Here is a 26,536-nt window from a genome sequence, read left to right as displayed (position 1 = left end):
TAATTTCTTAGAGGCTGGCAGCCTTTATCACAGTGCAGCACTAGCCTGTTTTGGAGATGGGACGCCAGGCCCAATGGATCCTCCAACGCATTCTCAGAATACACCTTAAGGTAACACCAGCCCTCTTCATATTTCTTACCCTCTGCTGCCACTTAGTGGCTGTTCCACTCCAACCACTTACGGCTACATCAATCTGCGTTTGACTGAAATTCCCTTTGCATTTGCTACCCCTCACCATTTAAAAAAAAATCCTGATACATTTCTTTGCCTGCTAGGGAGACAGGCTGATGCCTTGCCTTGTTACCCCCTTTGGCCAGAGGCTTATAACCATCTTATTTTTGCTTCCTTGATGTTGGTGTGTGCACGCTACATAAGTATTGCTTAACCCAGGAGAGCACAACAGAGAGGGAAATCCATGAATTATAGGGACAGAGCCTTAACTGTCAGAAACGGGACCAGCTGCCCCAGATTTAAATGCAGCTCCAGTGATTTACATCAGCCATTTACACAGCGCAGCTATGGCCAGTTTGCTCCAGCTGGGGAACCGGCCCAGTGACTCTGATGGAACCCAGTTAATCTGCACCAGTGGAGGATTAGGCCCAGGGCACTCAGAAGCAAAACCCTTTCCCTCCCCCACCCACCTGAGCAGGGTAAATGTACCGATTTCCTTCCAGCCTGAAGGCCACCCCTGGAGGCTGAGCGGTGTCAGAGCTTCACCTCGTCCAGCCACTTCACTCTGCAGCTGGGTCCCTGACAATGAGCCTGCCCGCTTTGCTGCTGGTGCTGGCTCCAGGTATTCAAGGCTCTGTTCTGAGCACGGCGCCACGGGTTGGGATTTCCAGGCTTTTCTGAAAGAAAGGCACTCCGATACCATGGGGATGGGAGCCCGTGGGTAGACAGACCGACAGTGCAGAGGGAAGGATGGGCAGAGCAGAGGGAAGGGTGAATGGATGGACAGACAGACAGCACAGAGGGAAGGATGGACAGATGGTGCAGAGTGATAGAGAGACAAATGGAAAGACAGCAAAGAGGGAAGGGTGGATGGATGGACAGGCAGACAGCGCAAAAGGAAGGTGGATGGATGGATGGACAGACGGTACAGAGGGAAGGGTGTATTTCCGTTTGCTTGTTTTCTCCCTTGTCTACACAGAAGTGCATGTATTTTTCTGCCATTGCTGAGCAAGGAAACCTGAACTAAAACCAACCTCCTCCCCCCAGGTACTTTGGCCCAATACACAGTGACCCAGGACCGGTCCCAGGCCCCTGCCCATGAAGGAGAACCCATCCAGCTCAACTGCTCCTACACGGGCACCGAGTACAGCGTGCATTGGTACTGCCAGCCCCAGGGCGGTTCATGGCCTCCCTGTCCTCTAGCCGCAGAGACACTAGAGAGAATTTCACCATGAGCCTGGACATCAAAACCAAAAGCAGCTTCTTGTACCTGAACAGCAGCCGCTTGGAAGACTCTGCTGTGTATCTGTGTGCCATGGAGCACCGTGCTAGGTGAGCACAGGCAGCCCATCATGAAACCCTGGGTGCGGCAGGCCACAAGGACCGAAGAGAGCAGACAAGAAGACATTAGAATGGAATGGAAGGATATGAGCACAGAAGAGAAGAAAGGAAAGTAGAACAGAGTAGGCTAGAGGTAATAAGAACAGAATGGAACAGAAAAGAATTCATTGGAATGGACTAGAATAAAAGAAATGTGAATAGAATAAAGGCAGGAGAAGAGGGGTCAGTAATTTAAGGAGGAACCTTGAAAAAACACCTGGAAAATTACAGGTTTCAGAGTAGCAGCCGTGTTAGTCTGTATTCGCAAAAAGAAAAGGAGTACTTGTGGCACCTTAGAGACTAACCAATTTATTTGAGCATAAGCTTTTGTGAGCTACAGCTCACTTCATCAGATGCATTCAGTGGAAAATATAGTGGGGAGATTTATATACATAGAGAACATGAAACAATGGGTGTTACCATACACACTGTAACAAGAGTGATCAGGTAAGGTGACCTATTACCAGCAGGAAAGCTGGGTGCGGGGGGGGAACCTTTTGTAATGATAATCAAGGTGGGCCATTTCCAGCAGTTGACAAGAATGTCTGAGGAACAGTGGGGGGTGGGGATGGGGAAATAAACATGGGGAAATAGTTTTACTTTGTGTAATGACCCATCCACTCCCAGTCTCTATTCAAGCCTAAATTAATTTTATCCAGTTTGCAAATTAATTCCAATTCAGCAGTCTCTCATTGGAGTCTGTTTTTGAAGTTTTTTTGTTGAAGTATTGCCACTTTTAGGTCTGTAATGGAGTGACCAGAGAGATTGAAGTGTTCTCTGACTGGTTTATGAATGTTATAATTCTTGACGTCTGATTTGTGTCCATTTATTCTTTTACGTAGAGACTGTCCAGTTTGGCCAATGTACATGGCAGAGGGGCATTGCTGGCACAGGATGGCATATATCACATTGGTAGATGTGCAGGTGAACGAGCCTCTGATAGTGTGGCTGATGTTATTAGGCCCTGTGATGGTGTTCCCTGAATAGATATGTGGATACAGTTGGCAACGGGCTTTGTTGCAAGGATAGGTTCCTGGGTTAGTGGTTCTGTTGTGTGGTGTGTGGTTGCTGGTGAGTATTTGCTTTAGGTTGGGGGCTGTCTGTAGGCAAGGACTGGCCTGTCTCCCGAGATCTGTGAGAGTGATGGGTCGTCCTTCAGGATAGGTTGTAGATCCTTGATGATGTGTTGGAGAGGTTTTAGTTGGGGGCTGAAGGTGACGGCTAGTGGTGTTCTGTTATTTCTATCAAGCATTCTTACAACTACAATACCCACCTGCTGAAGTGGAGAAACAGATTGACAGAGCCAGAAGAGTACCCAGAAGTCACCTACTACAGGACAGGCCCAACAAAGAAAATAATGAGTTCAATCTTTGAGGGGGCCATTTAGGGATCTGAGGCAAAAATTGGGGATTGGTCCTGCTTTGAGCAGGGGGTTGGACTAGATGACCTCCTGAGGTCCCTTCCAACCCTGATATTCTGTGATTCTGTATATAAATCTCCCCACTGAATGCATCCCATGAAGTGAGTTGTAGCTCACGAAAGCTCATGCTCAAATAAATTTGTTAGTCTCTAAGGTGCCACAAGTACTCCTTTTCTTTCTGGAAAATTATAAACCTTTTTGTCTTCCGCAATTGCCTGGATCGGGTGGTTTTATATCAAAAATAGCTTCCTAGCTCTGCAATTCTAGTCAATGGGGAAGCATTCCCTGGGGAGACAATCCGGTAACTCAGTAATTCCCATGTGATTTTCCCTCTTATTCAGGTCAAACACTTTCAGACTGGTAACATGCACACCGACATTCTCACATACACAATGACACACTGACACGCAAGCATTCTCACATACAACCTGACATACACATACACAGACACATTTGCACAGACATACACATTCACCTCTCTCTCTCTCACTCACACACACAGAATATCTCACCTAGACTCACACACATAGGCAGATTCTAACACACAGACAGAAACCCTCACACTGAAATCACACACACAGAGGCATTCTCTGACATACCTACCCCTTCATGCACACTCAGAAATATAGATCTCTCCACATATACACCATGACACACGCACACATTTCATCTCAGAGACAGATCCATGCACACTCCTAGATAACATCCTTTATTGGACCAACTTCTGTTGGGAAGACGAGTTTTCCAGCTACACAGAGCTCTTCCTCCGCTGGGAAGCTGGTCTCTCCCACCAACAGAAGTTGGTCCAATAAAAGATATGACCTCACCACCTTGTCTCTCCAATAGAGTGGGACCCACACAGCTACAACAACACGGCACACTCCTAGATAAACAGACTGGCCCCCAGAATGCAGCCCACACCCAGAGAATGTCCTGTGTCAGACTTAGATCTCTAGGCAAAAGGACCCAGTCGTGCCTTTCATTGCAGGATCTGGCAGACCCCACAGCACCCATGAACTTCCTTCTGCTGCCAGGTATTACATCCTTTTGTACTCAGTCTTTGTTACTCTCTCTCACACACACACACACTTCCCGCCTCACACTCATGCAGGATTTAAGAGTTTGGCATCACTTGGTATTTTATAAACAAAGAACTGCATTTATGCCAATTCCATCTCTTTGTGGTCAGCCTTTCCTCTTCTCTGCACAACAGAACCACATGCAGTTTGTAAAACTCCGTCTGTCTCCTGGTGGCTCATCTCTAGCCCTCCACTGTAAGGGGACTTCCAGCCAAACACCCGCCCCCGCCTCCCTGGGCATCACCTCCTTTGGCCTCCCTCGCCCTGTTTTCCCCACAGGGCCCGAGGCCCATACGCTGTCATTCGGTGAGGGAGAATACGTACAGCTCCAGTTACCAGGGAGAGAGCAGAGCATCCATTGCTACCGGCAGTTCCCAGGCAGCTCCGTGCAGTTCATGATATTAAGGATCATGGGTGGCTCTGAACAGGGAGATTCCTTCACCATGGCCTTGGACACCACAATTGTTCTCTCAGCTTCCCCAGCCTGGGCCCTCAGCTGTGTACTTGCACGACTACAAAATCCATGGCAGCTGCCAGGGAGGAGAGGGGGTGTGTGTGTGCAAAGATTTGTAGACCCCTCAGGGTCTATGTGGGAAATGATTTTACTATCCCCCCTCAGATGCCACAGAGACGGGTGATATTGCAGCAAGAGGGAGGGATGGACAAAGCAGCGGGCAGGGTGGCTAAATGGCTGCATAGACAGATGTGCAACAGGAAATCTAGCCCTAGTGGATCAGGAAAGCGAGGGAGCTCGATAATGAAGCATGAAGACTGCAGAGAATGAGAAGAGACATTTTTCCTTTCTCCATATTCTAATATAAGATCGTTTTGAAGAAATCGCCGTCATGCCTGTCGCAGCAGGAAACATCACTTCCTTGTGTGTAAGTAGCCTGCAACACTTATACTGGCGGATTATTCCTCTAGACACGTGAAATCTACTTAAGAACATTAGAACGCCCAGACTGGGTCAGACCAAAGGTCCATTCTGCCCAGTATCCTGTCTCCTGACAGTGGCCATTGCCAAGTGCCCCAGAGGGAGTGAACAGAACAGGGAATCATCCAGTGACCCATCCCCTGTCGCCCACGCCATGACCATACTTTCACAAGGGTTACATTTCAGGGGAGGGAGAAGGCTCATCCTCTTCAGCAGTTTGTGGCACCAATAGAATAAGCAATGTGGCTGCGTCTGTCTGTAGCCCTGTGGGTCATTCAGGCCCAGCAGGGATGCACATTGCAAAGAGGCATAAAAGAGCTGAGCACCCAACTCCCTTAGTCCCCTTTGGAATCTCTGCTGGCGGAAAACTGCTGTAGGGAATGGAGAAGTCCGATGGGCACAATGAGTGAGATGTGAGCAGGATGTTTCTTGTACCCATGTCCCTCTGAATTTAGAGCAAATAGTGTTTCTGTTATCAAGGGGCAAATCTGAGGAGGGTGAGGGCAGGTAACCTTCAGATTGTGAGCCAGAGTCTAGCACAATTTAAGCCAGGCCGACAGCCCGAGCCCATCCAAGGCCCGTGCCCTCTCCAAATTCCATGCACAGCCCAAATCCCGCCCATCACTCAAGCTCTTCACCCACAGCCCTGGCTCTTCCCCACAACCCGTCTGTGTCTAGAAGCCAGGCTCTGCCCACTCAGGGCACCCACTTGCTCAAAGCAGTTCTGCGAAGTGACTCCCTGGGACTCATTTCCTGGCTGTCTTAGGCTACCCCGTAGCTGCAGCCTGTGGGTACCGAAGAGGCTCCTTGTTCAGGAGGAGCAGGGCCGGTGCAACCACTAGGCAAACTAGGCGGCCGCCTAGGGCGCCAAGTGGTTGGGAGCGGCCAAAAGCGCGCTCCGGGGAGGAGGCAGAGCAGAGGTGAGCTGGGGTGGGGAGCTGCCGCATGGCTCCTCAGGCCGATGGGGCGGGGGGTGGGGAGCTGGGAGCTGCCACATGGCTCCCCGGGCTGAGGGGAGGGAGGAAGGGAGGGGGGCAGGGAGCTGCTACACACAGCTCCTCGGGCTGGGGGGGGGGGATGGGGAGCTGCCACAGGGCTCCTGGGGGGACGGGCGCACGGTGGAAGTTTTGCCTAGGGCGCGAAACATCCTTGCACCGGCCCTGAGGAGGAGGAGCTGGTAAATTTGTCCCAGGGGGAGAATTAAATCTACCTGTGAGGGGACAGAACCTTTTGTACTGAACGGGGAACACCCAGCTATACGGCTTCTTTGCTGAGGGACAATGAAGAGATCCTGGCTGCCGTTCCCACAGCTGCTGCTACTGCTGGTGAACATTCCCTGTAAGTTCAGGGACAGGAAACGCTACAGAAGATGCTGAACGTGATGGTGGATTTAAGAGACAAAGACTAATTCTCTGACTCTCCCTTTGCTTTGCTAGCCACGCACCATTCTCTGTACTGGCGTGGATGGGGATACAGGACTCCTGGGTTCAGTTCCCAGCTCTGGCCTGCTGGAGTTCCTTCCCTTTTCTGTGCCTCAGTTTCCCCTCCCACCCTTTGCTTGACTATTTAATCTGTAAGCTCTTTGGGGCAAGGGATGTCTCTTACCGTGCCTTTGGGAATCTCATTGACAGCACTAATCTAAGGAAAACAGCAGTCGTGGGCCAGATGCAAGCCCCTGGAAATGAAGAGAAACTCCACCGGGCTTTGTATCTGGCCAGTGTGTGAACTGGGCAGAGGTGCCCTGTCATCTATGGGGTGTGTCTTTTGCCTTCTGCCCGCAGGGGGGAGCTGCCAGGCCGAGGTGCACCAGAACCTGTCTGCGGTCACTCGGGAAGGGCAGAACGGCAGCATCTCTTGCCACTACACGACGAGCAATTTCTGGAATTTGCGGTGGTTCAGGCAGCTTCCCGGAGGCCAGCCTGTCTCCCTGCTGATTCTGGTGTCCGATGGGAAACAAACCAAGGAGCCCAACCTCACCGCGGAGCTCGACAAGGGGAAGCAGCTGAGCTCCCTGCACATCAGAGAATCACAGCTGGGAGATGCAGCCACCTACTTCTGCGCCGTGGAGACACAGTGACACAGGAGCACTGGCAGCCTGTGCAAAAACTCCCCAGCTGGAGGGTAACTGTCAGGCTGGCTGGCGGTACAACACCACCACCTACTCCTTACACAGTGCATCTCTGAGCGTGCATCACCTTCCTTAACACGGTCAGCCCCCCACCCCCCTGGTGAGGCAGGGCTGTGCAAGGATCCCCGTCGCATGGGTCGGGAGCTGAGACAGAGAGGCTGAGGAGGGAATGCACTTGGGGAATACCTCCTAGGGAAAGACCCCCAAGGGAGCGGCTCTCAACCTTTCCAGACTACTGTGCCCTTTCCAAGGGTCTGGTTTGTCTTGTGTACCCCCAAGTTTCACCTCACTTAAAAATTACTTGCTTACAAAAATCAGACATAAAGCTACAGATGTGTCAGCCACACTTACTGAACAAATACTGACTTTCTCATTTTTACAATATAATTGTAAAATAAATCAACTGGAATATAAATATAGTCCCTACATTTCAGTGTATAGTACATAGAGCAGCATAAACAAGTCACTGACGGATGAAATTTTAGTTTGTACCAACTTTGCTAGCGCTTTTTAGGTAGTATGTTGTAAACCTAGGCAAGTAGCTAGATGAGTTGCTGTACCCCCAGGAAGACATCTGTGTATCCCCAAGGGTAGGCACACCCCTGGTTGAGAACCACTGATCTAAGGAGCCTGGAGGTTTGGAGGGAGGAAGGAAATTAAAAGATAAAATATAAAAACAAATGAACAGGGAGAAAAAAAGGGAAAAGAAAAAAGAGTTGGGTGGGTTTATAGATACATCGACAGGGAGAGGGACAGACAGCCAGGCATAAGAAACAGAAATGGAGATACACAAGATACACCAGTGACACAAAATAGCCCCCTTCCTTGGGGGAGCCTTAGACACTGAGGATTAAACCCAGGCTGATCTCCGGTTGCCACAGGCTGCGCCCTACAGCACAAGGCTGAGACAGCGGCAGAGTGTTTGTGCAGAACTGGCTCTGCCCATTCCCATGAAGCCCAGCTCTGGGGATCCCCCCTTTGCCCAGGGGGAGGCAAGACAGAGCGTTAAACCCAGGGGAAAGGGAACTATTTAACACAGACACAAAACATACCAACAGTGACAACCACAGGGGGAAAAGGAGTACTTGTGGCACCTTAGAGACTAACCAATTTATTTGAGCATAAGCTTTCTACTTTCCACAGTATGCATCCGATGAAGTGAGCTGTAGCTCACGAAAGCTCATGCTCAAATAAATTGGTTAGTCTCTAAGGTGCCACAAGTACTCCTTTTCCTTTTGTGAATCCAGACTAATACGGCTGTTACTCTGAAACCACAGGGGGATTCACTTCAATGTGTGTGTCTCTGGCCAGGAGGGGGCAGCATTTCTAACGAAGAGGAAGGAGATTGAGGTTAATCAAGTTGCACCGGTCTCTTGTCTCTTTGCCCAGCAGAGAGCAGCTTTTCCCCTAAGACACCAGAGGCAAAGGGAAGGAGGACTTGTGGCACCTTAAAGGCTAACGAATTTATTTGAGCATAAGCTTTCATGAGCTACAGCTTATGCTCAAATAAATTTGTTAGTCTCTAAGACTCCACAAGTCCTCCTTTTCTTTTTGCGGAGACAGTCTAACGTGGCTGCTACTCTGAAACAGAGGCAAAGGGTTATGCCAGGGCATGGTTCTATTTTAGTGAGACTAAGGGCTTGTCCCTGATTGTCTGGGCTCACAGTGTGAGAATAAAGTGTGTGATTCCTCCAGCAAAGAGGGCTGCAGACAGATTTTGCATCACTGTCCTGGAGGCAGGGAGAAAGCACGATCCCCTGGCCTCAGTGCGCTGAGGGGTAACCCAGAGCAGCAATGGAAAGGCAGCTGGCATCCTTGTCAGTGATACTGTCCATTCAGTTCTAGGGGGAGTTTGTCTGTCTAGACTGTGAGCTCATCATGGCGCGGGCTTTTCCACACTGTGTCTGTGCAGTGCCTGGCGAAACAGGGCCCAGATCTCAGTTCCTGGGGGTCTCTGCAGCATCCAGCACAATGCCTCACCCCCCAGCTCAGTTCAGTTCCATTGTATGTTTGTGGAGGTTTTGTCTATTGAGCTCTGGGGGACAGGAATTGTCTTGTATTCTGTGTCTCTACAGCGCCTGGCACAAGGGGCTCTGATCTCGGCTGGGTCTCCAAGTGCTATAATAATAATTCATAGAGTTTAATGACGGTAAAGATCTAATCTGATCTCTAATAATCTAATAATGTGGAAATGAGGAAGGTCTGGTGCTTTAGCCATTAGCCTGGGACTCAAGAGATGTGAGTTTATTTCCTGGCACTGCCAGAGAATTTGTGACCTTAGGCAAGTGATTTAGGCTTGGGTTTTGGAAGGAGGCCAACAGAGTCAGGCGCCCAAATCCCATTGAAACTGCAATATGAGTTGAGTGCCTGGCTCCTTTGAAAACCCCCTCCCAGATCTCTCAGTGCCTCAGTTCCCCAGAGCAGTTCTAGTCCCTGATGACCCAAGAAGCCTCTCCATTCTTCAGGAGATGATGGACTGAATATCACAAGAACGGAGCAGGCACTCAGCTGGTGCTTATCAGGAGAGGTTTGCTGACTTTGATGGAGCCACAAAGATTTACACCCAGGCCCACAATATTAAGAGGTTCTGATTTATTTTGGCTGAAGAAGAAACAGTGATAAGGAGCAATCGCTGGGGAAGATGAGGGGCTGATGAGAACCGAACAAGCTCATCTGTTGCTTCTCCATTTGCCTTTGTCTACAGGGGTGAGCTGCCAAATTAAAGTGGATCAGAGTCCTCCATCTTTGACCAGATCTGAAGGGGAGATCTCCATTCTCCAACACAAATGCAAGAAGCCTGGGAAAGAAGCAGGGAGAACTGGAAGTCCTGGCACAGTCAAGGAATTATGATGTGATTGGAATAACAGAGACTTGGTGGGATAACTCACATGACTGGAGCACTGTCATGGATGGATATAAACTGTTCAGGAAGGACAGGCAGGGCAGAGGAGGTGGGGGAGTTGCACTGTATGTAAGGGAGCAGTGTGACTGCTCAGAGCTCAAGTATGAAACTGCAGAAAAACCTGAGAGACTCTGGATTAAGCTTATAAGTGTGAGCAACAAGGGTGACGTCGTGGTGGGAGTCTGCTATAGACCACCGGACCAGGGGGATGAGGTGGACGAGGCTTTCTTCCGGCAACTCACGGAAGTTACTAGATCTCAGGCCCTGGTTCTCATGGGAGACTTCAATCACCCTGATATTGGCTGGGAGAGCAATAAAGCAGTGCACAGACAATCCAGGAAGTTTTTGGAAAGTGTAGAGGACAATTTCCTGGTGCAAGTGCTGGAGGAACCAACTAGGGACAGAGCTCTTCTTGACCTGCTGCTCACAAACCGGGAAGAATTAGTAGGGGAAGCAAAAGTGGATGGGAACCTGGGAGGCAGTGACCATGAGATTGTTGAGTTCAAGATCCTGACACAGGGAAGAAAGGAGAGCAGCAGAATACGGACTCTGGACTTCAGAAAAGCAGACTTTGACTCCCTCAGGGAACCGATGGGCAGGATCCCCTGGGAGAATAACATGAGGGGGAAAGGAGTCCAGGAGAACTGGCTGTATTTTAAAGAATCCTTATTGGTTACAGGGACAAACCATCCCTATGTGTAGAAAGAATAATAAATATGGCAGGCGACCAGCTTGGCTTAAAAGTGAAATCCTTGCTGATCTTAAACACAAAAAAGAAGCTTACAAGAAGTAGAAGATTGGACAAATGACAAGGGAAGAGTATAAAAATATTGCTCAGGCATGCAGGAGTGAAATCAGGAAGGCCAAATCACACCTGGAGTCGCAGCTAGCAAGAGATGTTAAGAGTAACAAAAAGGGTTTCTTCAGGTATATTAGCAACAAGAAGAAAGTCAAGTAAAGTGTGGGCCCCTTACTGAATGAGGGAGGCAACCTAGTGACAGAGGATGCGGAAAAAGCTAATGTACTCAAGGCTTTTTTTGCCTCTGTCTTCACGAACAAGGTCAGCTCCCAGACTGCTGCACTGGGCAGCACAGCATGGGGAGGAGGTGACCAGCCCTCTGTGGAGAAAGAAGTGGTTTGGGACTGTTTAGAAAAGCTGGACAAGCACAAGTCCATGGGGCCAGATGCGCTGCATCCGAGAGTGCTAAAGGAGTTGGTGGATGTGACTGCAGAGCCATTGGCCATTATCTTTGAAAATTCATGGTGATTGGGGGAGGTCCCGGATGACTGGAAAAAGGGTAATGTAGTGCCCATCTTTAAAAAAGGGAAGAAGGAGGATCCTGAGAACTACAGGCCAGTCAGCCTCACCTCAGTCCCTGGAAAAATCATGGAGCAGGTCCTCAAGGAATCAATTCTGAAGCACTTAGAGGAGAGGAAAATGATCAGGAACAGTCAGCATGGATTCACCAAGGGCAAGTCATGCCTGACTAATCTAATTGCCTTCTATGATGAGATAACTGGCTCTGTGGATGAGGGGAAAGCGGTAGACGTGTTGTTCCTTGACTTTAGCAAACTTTTGACACGGTCTCCCACAGTATTCTTGTCAGCAAGTTAAGAAAGTATGGGCTGGATGAATGGACAATAAGGTGGATAGAAAGTTGGCTAGATTGTCGGGCTCAACGGGTAGTGATCAATGGCTCCATGTCTAGTTGGCAGCCGGTGTCAAGTGGAGTGCCCCAGGGGTCGGTCCTGGGGCCGGTTTTGTTCAATATCTTCATAAATGATCTGGAGGATGGTGTGGATTGCACTCTCAGCAAATTTGTGGATGATACTAAACTGGGAGGAGTGGTAGATACACTGGAGGGGAGGGATAGGATACAGAGGGACCTAGACAAATTGGAGGATTGGGCCAAAACAAATCTGATGAGGTTCAATAAGGATAAGTGCAGGGTCCTGCACTTAGGACGGAAGAACCCAATGCACAGCTACAGACTAGGGATCGAATGGCTAGGCAGCAGTTCTGCGGAAAAGGACCTAGGGGTGACAGTGGACGAGAAGCTGGATATGAGTCAGCAGTGTGCCCTTGTTGCCAAGAAGGCCAATGGCATTTTGGGATGTATAAGTAGGGGCATAGCGAGCAGATCGAGGGACATGATCGTCCCACTCTATTGGACATTGGTGAGGCCTCATCTGGAGTACTGTGTGCAGTTTTGGGCCCCACACTACAAGAAGGATGTGGATAAATTGGAGAGAGTCCAGCGAAGGGCAACAAAAATGATTAGGGGTCTGGAACACATGACTTATGAGGAGAGGCTGAGGGAACTGGGATTATTTAGTCTGCGGAAGAGAAGAATGAGGGGGGATTTGATAGCTGCTTTCAACTCCCTGAGAGGTAGTTCCAGAGAGGATGGTTCTAGACTATTCTCAGTGGTGGAAGAGGACAGGACAAGGAGTAATGGTCTCAAGTTGCAGTGGGGGAGGTTTAGGTTGGATATTAGGAAAAACTTTTTCACTAGGAGGGTGGTGAAACACTGGAATGCATTGCCTAGGGAGGTGGTGGAATCTCCTTCCTTAGAAGTTTTTAAGGTCAGGCTTGACAAAGCCCTGGCTGGGATGATTTAATTGGGGATGGGTCCTGCTTTTGAGCAGGGGGTTGGACTAGATGACCTCCTGAGGAGTGGAGTTCCCCAGGAGTCAGGTCAGGGGGAGAGAGAGCAGAATCCACACCGTGGTGGAACTGGAGATCTGGCCCTTTCAGTTCCATGGCGCTACACTTACTGATGCCGGCGGAGGGCTTGGTCCCGGGGGTCTATGAGCGTTCTCTCAAATGATGCAAAATCTCCATTAATTGGCGACTCTGCTGCGGTCTTAGTCTGGGAGCCTGGTGGGGATTCAGGGCCCTGGTCCTGAAGGGGATTTAACGACCACAGAGAGCCATAAGGAAGCTGGAAGCTGTGAGGAAGCTGTGGGGCTCAGCGGCAGTGTGGGGTGATACGCTGCAGGCAGCCCTACCTAGCTTCGGAGTGGATTAGGTCTCCGGGTTGGATACCAAGAGCCCAGGCTGTGCACCTCTCCTGGGCGATGGGCCATTTGGGATAAGAAAGCTGGATGGTGCTACATAGGAATCACGGCCGGGGACAGAAAGGAAGAATTCCAGGCAGCTGGATCGGCCTTTCCCAATGCAGCCAGTGTAAGACTCCTACTTTGGTAAAGTTCCCTCGGTCTCTGCCTGTCTCTGAATCTGTCAGTCTCTGTCTCGCACAGAGGGAGATGACGTCAGCCAAATATTTTCTTTAGAGAGAAATCGATCCAGCCGTGTATCCATCCTTCTCCGTGCAATACCTGCCTGCCTGTCTGTTGTGTATCTCTATGATTTATCTCCCACTCTCCACCTGTCATAAACCCAACCCACCAGCATCTCCCCTTCAGCTCTGCCTCTTCTGCATGGCAAAAATCCCTAGCAAAACCCAAACAGGGTCTCTGTTATTGTCCTTTAAATCTCACCTTAAAAATCCCTCTGGCATGTTATCCACAGAGCCGAGCCTGCTGATCACGGCCGAGCAGAGACAGGCTGTGGCCAGGGGTGCTGGAAAAATTTGTGTAGTGGAGATGCTGAGAGCCACTGAACCAAACTGTGAACCCTGAGTATGAGGGAAACCACATTCAACCAGGGGGTGCTGCTGAACCCCCAGCACCCCGAGTTCCAGCACTTATGGCTGTGGCTATTCCGCTTCTCATTCTCTCTTTTTCCTTCTCTCTCTAACCCCAATAAAGCCCCAAACAATTCACATAATTAACAAAGCTGGGGCAATTCTTCACCACATTCATTGGTTTGTATGTTCCATCCTTGTCCTCTTCCTTAACACAAACACATAGCAGCCCGTGCCTTTATATCAACAAAACCCTACCAAAACAAAGCATTGCACTGCACAGAGGATAATAACTCTGTGGAGAGCAGGAGAGACAGAGAGAGAGAGAACAAACCACATATGGGAAATGTTAGCCACAAATGGAAGGCTCTAAGGTACCATGGTGAGAAGGGTGGAGAAAGGGCCTACATAGAATAGAATTGAGGAAACTGGAAAAGGACAGGAGAGAAGAGTAGAAACTAGAATAGAATAGGTTTCAGAGTGACAGCCGTGTTAGTCTGTATTCGCAAAAAGAAAAGGAGGACTTGTAGCACCTTAGAGACTAACCAATTTATTTGAGCATAAGCTTCCGTGAGCTACAGCTCACTTCATCGGATGCATACTTTACTAAAACTAGACAAGCCATTTACAACACACACTTTGCTTCTCTTGATGACATCTTCATCATCTGGACCCACGGAAAAGAAGCCCTTGAGGAATTCCACCATGATTTCAACAATTTCCATCCCACCATCAAGTCATTATGCAAGGTAACCTATTTCCCCTTGTTTTTTCCTACCCCCCCCAAAGACGTTCTTGTTAAACCCTGGATTTGTGCTGGAAATGGCCCACCTTGATTATCATACACATTGTAAGGAGAGTGGTCACTTTAGATAAGCTATTACCAGCAGGAGAGTGGGTTTGTGTGTGTGTTGGGGGGTGAGAAAACCTGGATTTGTGCTGGAAATGGCCCAATTTGATTATCATACACATTGTAAGGAGAGTGATCACTTTAGATAAGCTATTACCAGCAGGAGAGTGGGGTGGGAGGAGGTATTGTTTCATGCTTTGTGTGTATATAAAAAGATCTTCTGCAGTTTCCACAGTATGCATCCGATGAAGTGAGCTGTAGCTCACGAAAGCTTATGCTCAAATAAATTGGTTAGAATAGAATAGAATGTCCCCTTTGTCTGTTCATCTCTGGACTGTAGGATCTTCAAGGCAGACGTTTGCTCTTTCCATGTTCAGCACCAGCACAGTGAGACCCTGACCCCAAGTGGCATTACAATGATAGAAATATACACCACTCCGAATGACTGTGAGTCACGTGGGCTGTGGAAGGAAGGGTGAGCATTGCAGCTCTAGGATGACAGGTCTTTTGGTTTCAGTAACTCACAGGCATTATTTCTCTCCCCTACCCCAGGAATGAGTCCTCCGTGGGGCGGGTCAACCACACTGTGGTGACTCATTTCATCCTCTTAGGGATCCCCAATGCCAGCGGCCTCCAGACCATCCTCTTCGTCACCTTCTTAGCCTTCTACGTCTGCACCCTGCTGGGCAACCTGCTTATCTTATTAGCCATCCTCGCTGACCCCCGTCTGCACACCCCCATGTATTTCTTCCTCTGCAACCTCTCCGTGCTGGACATCGGTTTTTCCTCCATCAGCACCCCTAAATTCCTGGCCAACCTCTGGGCCAAGAGTAGAACAATCTCGTTGGGCGGGTGCATGTCCCAGGTCTTCTTTTACCACTTCCTGGGCAGCACCGAGTGCCTGCTCTACACCGTCATGGCCTACGACCGGTACGTGGCCATCTGCCACCCCCTGCGCTACCTGCTCATCATGAACCGGAGGGTGTGCGCCCTCCTGGCCGCCGGCACCTGGATCACCAGCTCCTTCCACGCCACCATCCTCACCAGCCTGACCTTCACGCTGCCCTACTGCGGGTCCAATGTGGTGGACTATTTCTTCTGCGACATCTTCCCGGTGGTCAAGCTGGCCTGTGCAGACACATACATCATCGAGACCGTGACTTTCACCAACACTGGCATGGTGCCCACGACCTGCTTCCTCCTCATCCTTGCATCCTACGTCAGGATCGTCTATTCCGTCCTGAAGATAAACTCGGCCGAAGGGCGGCGCAAAGCAGCCTCCACTTGCGCCTCGCATCTGGCGGTGGTGACGCTGTTCTTCGGGCCCTGCGCCCTGGTCTGCACACAGCCCCAGCTGAGCAAAGTGCTGGTGACCCCTGTGCAGATCTTCGGCAACGTGGTCACGCCCATGCTGAACCCAGCCATCTACACGCTGAGGAACAAGGAGGTGAAAGCGGCTCTGAGAAAACTGAGAGGGGGTCAAACGCCTGCACGTTGATATGCAGCAGCTGCAGAAGTAGCATGTGCATCTGCTTGGAAGTACATCGACAAATACATCTCCATGGCGGCTCTGTGGCTCTTGTGAACGTCTCTGTCTCTCCCCATCCCCACACAGCCCCATCTATCTATGTGGATCTCTACCAGTCATAGAAATGCTCCTAATATACTGAGCTGTCTTTGACATGGTGTAAGGCTGATCTTTTCCAAGCTGCCTGAGGGACAGGCACACTCAGTCTATATTCAAATTAATAAGAATTGGAGATCCAAATTTTGTAGAGGACTTACAAAATCTTGGCCTTATTACACAGCTCTACAGAGCTCAAACTCTTTAAGTCTATCATTATCAGGCAGGTTTTCTACTCCTTCAGTTATTCTCATGGTTCTTTTCTGAACCCTCTCCAATTTATCAGCACCCGTCTGGAATTGTGAACAGCAGAACGGAACACAATATTGCATCAGCGGTCACACCAGTGCCAAACAGGGAGCTAAAATCACCTCTCTGCTCGTACTCGAGATTCCTCCTTTATGCATCCCAGGATCTCATTAGCTCTTCTGGCCCCAACGTTGCACTGTGAGCTCACGTTCAGCTGATTCTCCACCATGACCCGCAAATCATTTTCAGAGTCACGGCTCCCCAGAAGAGAGGACCCAGTCCTATAAGCATAGCCCTGATTCTTCATTCCTAGATATAGGTGCGTACCTTTAACTGCATTAAAATGCACATTGTTTCCTTGCACCCCCTTAACCAGAGATCCTGATCCAGACTGGGGAGGAGGTCAAAGGAGCTATTCCAGGGTTGGGGTTCGGATGAACATCAATGGAGTTTTCCCAGGACAAGGGAGAAACACACTGGTGTTAGCCTAGGGTTAGTGTTAGGGAAAAGGCCAAAGGAATTCTGCTCAGATTGAAGTAGGGCAGCTGAGTTACGCTAGTATTCTCATGACGGATGAAGTCAATAAAGTTACCCAGGGTTTGGGTGAGGCAGGAAGTGAATACATTAATGCCAGATTTCATGAAGGCTAGGCAGGAAATTAGGAGGATGACATAATCTCTTTGGGGCTCAGTTCCTCACCTGAGACACTGCTAAAAATTATTCCTTTCTCCCAACCATTTCTCTCGTAATCCCTTTGGGGCAGGGGCTGTCTCTCGCAGTGTGTCTTTGCAGCACCCCTTGCAAGTGAGCCTCCAGGCCTTCCATACGACAGAAATAATAATGTATTTTTCTGATTTATCACTGTGATACGCTGACACCCCAATATTCACCACTGTCATGTAATTAGGACATGTTTTGCACAAAGTATGCTTTGTAAGTTATCATTCTAAAAGTCTTGATCTGCTAGACATTAATATCTCATTGAATTGTATGTGCTTTCTTTGTATGTGAAGTTATGAAGTTTGCCTATGTTTGTGCTACTGAAACTGAAACAAGAAGACTTTCAGGTACAACAGTAAAAAGGCCAAATAAAGTTAATGGCTCAGGGAGGAAATGCACAAGCACAAGGATTATCCCAGGAACTGCGTACAATAGAAACCTCTCAGAGACAGCACTGCCCAATGGGAACTGTTTGACCCAGGTCACAGCAAAAGAGCTTTCCAGCAAGTGGGAAGAAGCTATAAAAGGGGGGAAATGGCATCATGATGGTATCTCACTCTCCCTACAACAAGTCACCTGGAAACACCCGAAGAACAAAGACAGAATAGGGGGAAGTGATGGTCCCAGGCTAAGGGATTTCTAGCCTATGTATGAAAACGTGGGAAACCCAAGCTGCAAAGCCTAGGCAGCTTATGCCTTAAAAATCTGCCAGCCTGCTTGTCTCTCAGGGTGAGAATTTGCTAATTCATATCCTACCAATCTAGTGTGTTAACTCAGTTTGCAGTTTGTTTATTTAGTAGGTAATCTGCTTTGACCTGTTTGCTATCCCATTTAATCACTTAAAATATATCTTCTGTGGTTAATAAACGTATTTTTGCTTTCTCTAAAACCAGTTTGTGGAATTCATAACACCAGGGTGGGCGGGTGGGGGGAGTGTGCATATCTTCCTCCACATTGAGGGAGGGAGTGGATTTCATGAGCTTATGCTGTACAGTTCTCTGTGCAGCACAAGACAAAACCATTTTGCGTTTACATACCAGAGGGGGTGTGAACTTGGGTGCTGGCAATTCCCTAGCTGAATATTCCCACGCAGAGCTGATTTCAGTGTCTGTGTCTTTCTGCAGCTGGATGTGTCCCTACCTGTGTGTGCGCTTGAGGAGGTTTGAGGGCCTGGCTCAGCAAGACAGTGTAACGGAGCCCAGGCTGGTGGAACTGGCAGGCTCAGTGGTACCCCATCAGGTGGCACTCTGGAGCGGGGGACAACCTGTCACAATCACTAACTCCTAGGCCATGGGATTTAACCTTGATTTTAACCTTTAACATTGATTTTAAAAAACAAAGTACATTCTGATGGACAATGGGAAAACTCCATTGACTTCCAAGCCAGGAAGTCAAGAAGCTAGGATAACCTCGCTGGCACCTGACCAAAATGACCAATGAGGGGACAAGATACTTTCAAATCTGGAGGGGGGGAGAGCAAACCGTCTGTCTGTCTGTGTGATGCTTTTGCCAGGAACAGATCAGGAATGCAGCCTTACAACTCCTGTAAAGTTAGCAAGTAATCTAGGTAGAAAATGCATTAGATTTTCTTTTGTTTAATGGCTTGTAAAATAAGCTGTGCTGGAGGGAATGTATCTTCCTGTTTTTTTGTCTTTTTGTAACTTACGATTTTGCCTAGAGGGATTCTCTATGTTTTGAATCTGATTACCCTGTAAGGTATTTACCATCCTGATTTTACAGAGGTGATTCTTTTACCTTTTCTTTAAATAAAATTCTTCTTTTAAGAACCTGATTTTTCATTGTTCTTAAGATCCAAGGGTTTGGGTCTGTGTTCACCTGTACCAATTGGTGAGGATATTATTATCAAGCCTTCCCCAGGAAAGGGGATGTAGGGCTTGGGGGGGATATTTTGGGGGAAGACATCTCCAAGTGGGCTCTTTCCCTGTTCTTTGTTAACACGCTTGGTGGTGGCAGCATACGGTTCAAGGCCAAGGCAAAGTTTGTACCTTGGGGAAGTTTTTAACCTAGCTGGTAAGAATAAGCTTAGGGGGTCTTTCATGCAGGTCCTCACATCTGTACCCTAGAGTTCAGAGTGGGGGAGGAAACTTGTCAGGGGATGAGGACTCTCTCTGGGGGTGTGGACACTCAGGTGGGACCAGAGATGCGGGGTTTGGGGTGCAGGAGGGGTCTCCAGGCTTGGACAGGGGGTTGGAGTGTGTGTGGGGGAGTGAGGGCTCTGGCTGGGTGTCTGGGATCTGGGGTGGAGTTGGGGATGGGGAGTTTGGGGCAGGAAGTTGGGGTGCAGGATGGGTTTGGGGTGTGGGGTCTCGGCAGCGCTTGCCACGGATCCCAGGAGGAAGACACAGGCTCTAGGTGCATGGACAGTGAGGGAGGCTCTGCGTGCTGCCCTCACACCCAAAGGCACTGCCCCTGCAGCTCCCATTGGTTGCAGTTCATGGCCAATGGGAGCTGTGGAACTGGCACTAGGGGCGGGGGCTGTGCATGGAGCTTCCCTGTGCATGGAGCTTACACAAGGACCTGGTGGCCATTTCCAGCAGCCATGCAGAGCTCAGGCAAGCAGGGAGCCTGCCTTCGCCCGGAGCCCCCTGGGTGCTCACGGGAACTGCCAGGACCGCTTTTCGACTGGGCGTTCTGGTCGAAAACTGGATGGCCGTAGAGGGAGAAGCAGGGAAAGCAGGTGGCTATAAAATTTTGTAACTGAGATCTGTATCAATTCAACAGACTTACATTTAAAGAGTCCATGGGAATTAGTTGCCAACCATTATCTTGTGGCCAAGACAAAGGCTTGGGACACTGGAGATCTGCGTTCCAGTACAGGCTCTATAGTAGACTCTGTATTTGACCTTAAGTAATTCACTAAATCTCTTCGTGCCTCAGTTTCCCCATCTGTTATACATGAAAAATTAAATCGTTGGTCACTCGCAGCGATGAAATGTGTATCACATTCAGTTGGGGACTGTTTCTATCTGTCTTTGCTGGGTGTGGCACAAAGCAGCCTACGCCTCAGTTCCAAAATGTAGGTCCTACCATAATACCCATGATAATACTACTGATAATAGAAATTAAAATAGTCAAATGCAGATCCAGCTCCGGGGTACGTGGCAAAGACACACAGAACCCAGCTGATGCAGTCAAGAGTAAATTCTGAGCCTGGCTTCCAGCGCAGTGAGAAGGCCCAGCCTGGGGGCTCATTAGAAATGTAGACATTTTAATTGATCCCAGGGGCCATTACACCCCGTGGGATGCTCTGACTGGGCTGGGGATAACACTTCTACAGAGAATAATTATACCCTCTGCCTTCTGCCTCTTCATCCTGGCTCCCAAGTAAGACGCCCACCCGAGGTGGAGCAGGAAATGATCGCGACTAGAGGAATCACAAGAGGCCTTATTAAAACTGCAGTGCTGGGCTATAGCAAATGGATGGAGGAGGTAATTGCTGGAACCCCCCTAATCCAGCCCTGTCTCTCTCACATCCCTCTCTGTGCAGGGGTCTGTGGATTTGTCCACGCTACAGAGCTTCCCAGCGATGTAGCCAACCCCCACCAGCCCCTTAGTGTAGATGCACAGTAGAGGTACAAGACGAGGCTTGTGTCTATTCCATTTACCTGGCTAGTGAAGGAGCAGCTTTGGTTCCGTTAAATCAGCCATAATCCTCTAAAGGCCCTTCCTCCGAACCCGGACTATGCAAAGGGGAGGGTCTGATGTTATTGACTTGAACTGGGACCGTATAGAACATTGTTGCAACCAAGGTCCTGTAGTGGCACCAAATCTTGCATAAAGGGAGTCAAATAAGGTGTCTAAGACAAGGTTATGGTTTGGTCATTATGATTATGCTATCTGTATGCATGTATCATTTTTCTATTTAAAGTTGTAAGTATTGGCTCTGTACTGTCTGTATTTCAAACTTGTGCTGTGCTTCTGGGGGACACCCCAGACAATGTGACGTCAGCTCTGCCTAGCCTGCTGGATGGCCCATTAAGGACCATCAGCTATTCAACTGACCCATTGAGAGAAGGCAGATATGCCTTGCGACTCAGCAAGGCATGCAGGGACATGTCTATGGACAGAACTCTGAGGGTTTTCCAGGCCATGTGATGGGCAGCTTGTCCTTGGGACAAAAGAAGAAAGACCACACGGCAAGAGAATATAAAAAGCTGCTGCAGCTTCTCCATCTTGTCTTCAGTCCTGCTTCCTACCTCTGGAGGGACTTTGCTACCCTGAAGCTTTGAACCAAGGAATGAAAGACCCATCCCAGCTGGGGATGCTCTCCAGAGACTTGATCTGAACCTGCAGCCTATTCCACCTCTGCGACAAGCCTGAACCAATAACTTTGCCATGACTGTATGTAATTGATTCCATTTAACCCATTCTAGCTCTCATCTCTATCTTTTTCCTTTTATGGATAAACCTTTAGATTTTAGATTCTAAAGGATTGGCAACAGCGTGATTTGTGGGTAAGATCTAACTTGTATATTGACCTGGGTCTGGGGCTTGGTCCTTTGGGATTGAGAGAACCTTTCTTCTTTTACTGGGGTATTGGTTTTCCTAACCATCTGTCCCCATAACAAGTGGCACTGGTGGTGATACTGGGAAACGGGAGTGTCGAAGGGAATTGCTTGTGTGACTTGTGGTTAGCCACTGGGGTGAGACCAAAGTCTGCTCTGTCTGTCTGGTTTGGTTTGCCTTAGAGGTGGAAAAACCCCAGTCTTGGGCTGTAACAGCCCTGCTTGAAGGAGTTTGTCCTGAATTGGCACTCTCCGTGTGGTCCCGCCAGAACCAGCTTTGTTACAGAGGGTAAGAGAACACACGCGAGGCCCAGAAAGATGCAGAGTGACATTCAACCCAATGAGAAGAGGAGGGATGGCATAGAAAATCCTTCCTATGTTTGGGTTAATTTAGATTAACCTGAAAGGCAGAGTCTGCCTCACTCTGTGTCTGAGCTGCACCCAGAACAACAGTACCAGGATCTTGCTGGAGTTGGGGGCTGCTGTACTGTGCTGCCAAAAATAACTCAATGCTCCTCTTGGAGTCTCTACTGTACTGCAAAAAGTGATGAGAACTGGTGCACAGGACGTATGCTGCCCTCTGTCTGCACAGGGTTGTATTCATACAGTATGTGGCTATCTATGAATTTCAGGGGTGAATTTCACCAGTGCATGGATACAATCTTGTGCACACAGAGACACAGAGAAGGGGGCAGGGGAACAGCAGGGGATACAAACCAAGGACAAAGCTCTGTTGGCTTCAGAGGCCTCCAGATGAACCTCTGGCCCAGTTTACACCTATTTCACACCCTGGGGGGAATTCTCTGCCTTGTGTCACATCGCAGGAGAGCCTAGACGAACATGAACATCCCCTCCCCCGTCACAATGTCTGGGTTAGATTCTCAGCTGGTAGAAATCTACGCAGCTCCCTTCAGTCCAATGGCATTACTCCTGATTTACACCAGGGTGTGTGGCTGAGAGAGGAAACAGCCCCAGGGAATCCAATGGAGTTTCCCAGGAGTCAGGTCAGGGGGAGCGAGAGCAGAATCTGGACCCTGGTGGAGCTGGGGATCTGGCCTTTTCAGTTCCATGGCGCTACACTTACTGATGCCCGCGGAGGGTTGGTCCCAGGGGTCTATGAGCGTTCTCTCAAATGATGCAAAATCTCCATTAATTGGCGACTCTGTTGCGGTCTCAGTCTGGGAGCCTGGTGGGGATTCAGAGCCCTGGTCCCGAAGGGGATTTAACGACCACGGAGAGCCATAAGGAGGCTGGAAGCTGTGGGGCTCAGCGGCAGTGTGGGGTGATACGCTGCAGGCAGCCCTGCCTAGCTTCGGAGCGGATTAGGTCTCCAAGTTGGATACCAAGAGCCCAGGCTGTGCACCTCTCCTGGGCGATGGGCCATTTGGGATAAGAAAGCTGGATGGTGCTACATAGGAATCACGGCCGGGGACAGAAAGGAAGAATTCCAGGCAGCTGGATCGGCCTTTCCCAATGCAGCCAGTGTAAGACTCCTACTTTGGTAAAGTTCTTCTCTCTCGGTCCCTCGGTCTCTGCCTGTCTCTGAATCTGTCAGTCTCTGTCTCGCACAGAGGGAGATGACGTCAGCCAAATATTTTCTTTAGAGAGAAATCGATCCACCGTTTATCCATCCTTCTCCGTGCAGTACCTGCCTGCCTGTCTGTCTGTCTATGGTGTATCTATCCTTTATCTCCCTCTCTCCATGTGTTATATCCCCACCCTGCCAGCGTTTCCCCTTCAGCTCTGCCTCTCCTGCACAGGGAAAACTCCCTGGCAAAACCCAAACAGGCTCTTTGTTATTGTCCTTTAAATCTCACCTTAAAAATCCCTCTGGCATGTTATCCACACAGCCGAGCCTGCTGATCACGGCCGAGCAGAGACAAGCTATGGCCATGGGTGCTGAGGAACAATTTGTGTAGTGGGGGTGCTGAGAAATTGAACCAAACTGTGAACCCTGGATATGATGGTAACCATGTCAAGGGAGGAGCTGCCCCCCGCCCAGCAGCCCGAGTTCCAGCACCTCTGGCTATGACTATTCCCCTTCTTCTTTCCTTTTCCTGCTCTCGCTAATCCCAATAACACCCTCCCCAACAATTCACATCATTAACAAAGCTGAGGCAATTCTTCACCACATTCATTGGTTTGTAATTTCCATCCTCGTCCTCTTCCTTAACACAAACACATAGCAGCCAGTGCATTTATAACAACAAAACCCTACCAAAACAATCACTCCACTGCACACACGGCTATCCCTCTGCGGAGAGCACGAGGGAGAGACCAAACTATATATGACAAATGCTAGCCTCAAAAGGAAGGCTCAAAGGTACTGTGGTGACAGGGGTGGGGAAAGGGCTTAGACAGAACAGAATTGAAGACATTGGAATAGGACAGGTGTCAAGGTTCCTTCCCCACTCTGAACGCTAGGGTACAGATGTGGGGACCTGCATGAGAAACCTCCTAAGCTTATCTTTACCAGCTTAGGTCAAAACTTCCCCAAGGTACAAAATATTCCACCCTTTGTCCTTGGATTGGCCGCTACCACCACCAAACAAAAAATTGTTACTGGGGAAGAGCTGTTTGGACACGTCTTTCCCCCCAAAATACTTCCCAAAACTTTGCACCCCACTTCCTGGACAAGGTTTGGTTAAAAGCCTCACCAATTTGCCTAGGTGACTACAGACCCAGACCCTTGGATCTTAAGAACAATGAACAATCCTCCCAACACTTGCACCCCCCCTTTCCAGGGAAACGTTGGATAAAAAGCCTCAACAATTTGCATAGGTGACCACAGACCCAAACCCTTGGATTTGAGAACAATGAAAAAGCATTCTGTTTTCTTACAAGAAGACTTTTAATAGAAATAGAAGTAAATAGAAATCACCTCTGTAAAATCAGGATGGTAGATAACTTACAGGGTAATTAGATTCAAAACATAGAGAATCCCTCTAGGCAAAACCTTAAGTTACAAAAAAGATACACAGACAGAAATAGTTATTCTATTCAGCACAATTCTTTTCTCAGCCATTTAAAGAAATCATAATCTAACACATACCTAGCTAGATTACTTACTAAATGTTCTAAGACTCCATTCCTGGTCTATCCCCGGCAGAAACAGCATATAGACAGACACACAGACCCTTTGTTTCTCTCTCTCCTCCCAGCTTTTGAAAGTATCTTGTCTTCTCATTGGTCATTTTGGTCAGGTGCATGTGAGGTTACCTTTAGCTTCTTAACCCTTTACAGGTGAAAGGATTTTTTTTTCTCTGGCCAGAGGGATTTTAAAGGGGTTTATCCTTCCCTTTATATTTATGACAACAGGAAAGAGGAAAAGAAACTGGAATGGACTAGAATAGAATAGAAAATACGTCCCCTTTGTTCCTCTCTGAACTGTAGGATCTTCAAGCCAGACATTTGCTCTTTCCATGTTCAGCACCAGCACAGTGAGACCCTGACCGCAAGTGGCATTACAATGATAGAAATATACACCACTCCGAATGACTGTGCGTCATGGAGGCTGTGGAAGGAAGGGTGAGCATTGCAGCTCTAGGATGACAGGTCTTTTGGTTTCAGTAACTCACTGGCGTTATTTCTCTCCCCTACCCCAGGAATGAGTCCTCCGTGGGGCGGGTCAACCACACTGCGGTGACTCATTTCATCCTCTTAGGGATCCCCAACACTGATGGCCTCCAGACCATCCTCTTCGTCACCTTCTTAGCCTTCTACCTCTGCACCCTGCTGGGCAACCTGCTTATCTTATTAGCCATCCTCGCTGACCCCCGTCTGCACACCCCCATGTATTTCTTCCTCTGCAACCTCTCCGTGCTGGACATCGGTTTTTCCTCCATCAGCACCCCTAAATTCCTGGCCAACCTCTGGGCCAAGAATAGAACCATCTCTCTGGGCGGGTGCATGTCCCAGGTCTTCTTCTGCCACTTCCTGGGCAGCACCGAGTGCCTGCTCTACACCGTCATGGCCTACGACCGGTACGTGGCCATCTGCCACCCCCTGCGCTACCTGCTCATCATGAACCGGAGGGTGTGCGCCCTCCTGGCCGCCGGCACCTGGATCACCAGCTCCTTCCACGCCACCATCCTCACCAGCCTGACCTTCACGCTGCCCTACTGCGGGTCCAATGTGGTGGACTATTTCTTCTGCGACATCTTCCCGGTGGTCAAGCTGGCCTGTGCAGACACATACATCATCGAGACCGTGACTTTCACCAACACTGGCATGGTGCCCACGACCTGCTTCCTCCTCATCCTTGCATCCTACGTCAGGATCGTCTATTCCGTCCTGAAGATAAACTCGGCCGAAGGGCGGCGCAAAGCAGCCTCCACTTGCGCCTCGCATCTGGCGGTGGTGACGCTGTTCTTCGGGCCCTGCGCCCTGGTCTGCACACAGCCCCAGCTGAGCAAAGTGCTGGTGACCCCTGTGCAGATCTTCGGCAACGTGGTCACGCCCATGCTGAACCCAGCCATCTACACGCTGAGGAACAAGGAGGTGAAAGCGGCTCTGAGAAAACTGAGAGGGGGTCAAACGCCTGCACGTTGATATGCGGCAGCTGCAGGCATAGCATATGGGTCTGCTTGGAAATACCGAGCTGTCTTTGACATGCTGTGAGGCTGACATTTTCAAAGCTGCCTAAGCGACAGGCACAATCAGTCTGCACTACAGTTAGTAGAAATTGGAGATTCAAACCTTGAAGAGGACGTTGAAAATCTTGGCCTTATTACACAGCTCTACAGAGCTCGAACTCTTTAAGTCCATCATTATAAAGCAGGTTTTCTACTCCTTCAATTATTCTCATGGCTCTTCTCTGATTCCTCTCCAATGTGTCAACACCTGTCTGGAATTGTGAACACTAGAACTGGACAGAGTGTACCATCAGCGGTCACACCAATGG

At 49.2% G+C, this 26,536-nt stretch overlaps 2 protein-coding genes across 2 annotated transcripts; both read left to right on the top strand.

The window, feature by feature from the left end:
* Positions 1–756: 756 nt before the first annotated feature.
* Positions 757–16,012, top strand: LOC311529962 (olfactory receptor 10D3-like; the record flags this gene model as incomplete). Its single annotated transcript, XM_084646239.1, has 7 exons — positions 757–793; positions 1,219–1,330; positions 1,375–1,503; positions 3,313–3,331; positions 4,185–4,356; positions 6,766–7,057; positions 15,067–16,012. 7 exons carry the CDS (start codon positions 757–759, stop codon positions 16,010–16,012), a joined length of 1,707 nt encoding a protein of 568 aa, XP_084502365.1.
* A 6,461-nt stretch (positions 16,013–22,473) lies between these two features.
* LOC311529961 (olfactory receptor 10D3-like) lies at positions 22,474–26,184 on the top strand (the record flags this gene model as incomplete). The annotated part of the gene is made up of 2 exons (XM_084646238.1): positions 22,474–22,505; positions 25,239–26,184. 2 exons carry the CDS (start codon positions 22,474–22,476, stop codon positions 26,182–26,184), a joined length of 978 nt encoding a protein of 325 aa, XP_084502364.1.
* Positions 26,185–26,536: the final 352 nt, after the last annotated feature.

Source organism: Lepidochelys olivacea (genome assembly GCF_965140295.1).
Source record: "Lepidochelys olivacea isolate rLepOli2 genome assembly, chromosome: 13".
NCBI classification, from domain to species: Eukaryota; Metazoa; Chordata; order Testudines; family Cheloniidae; genus Lepidochelys; species Lepidochelys olivacea.
The sequence above is the reverse complement of the archived record's forward strand: the minus strand, read 5'-3'. Positions and strand labels throughout refer to the sequence as shown.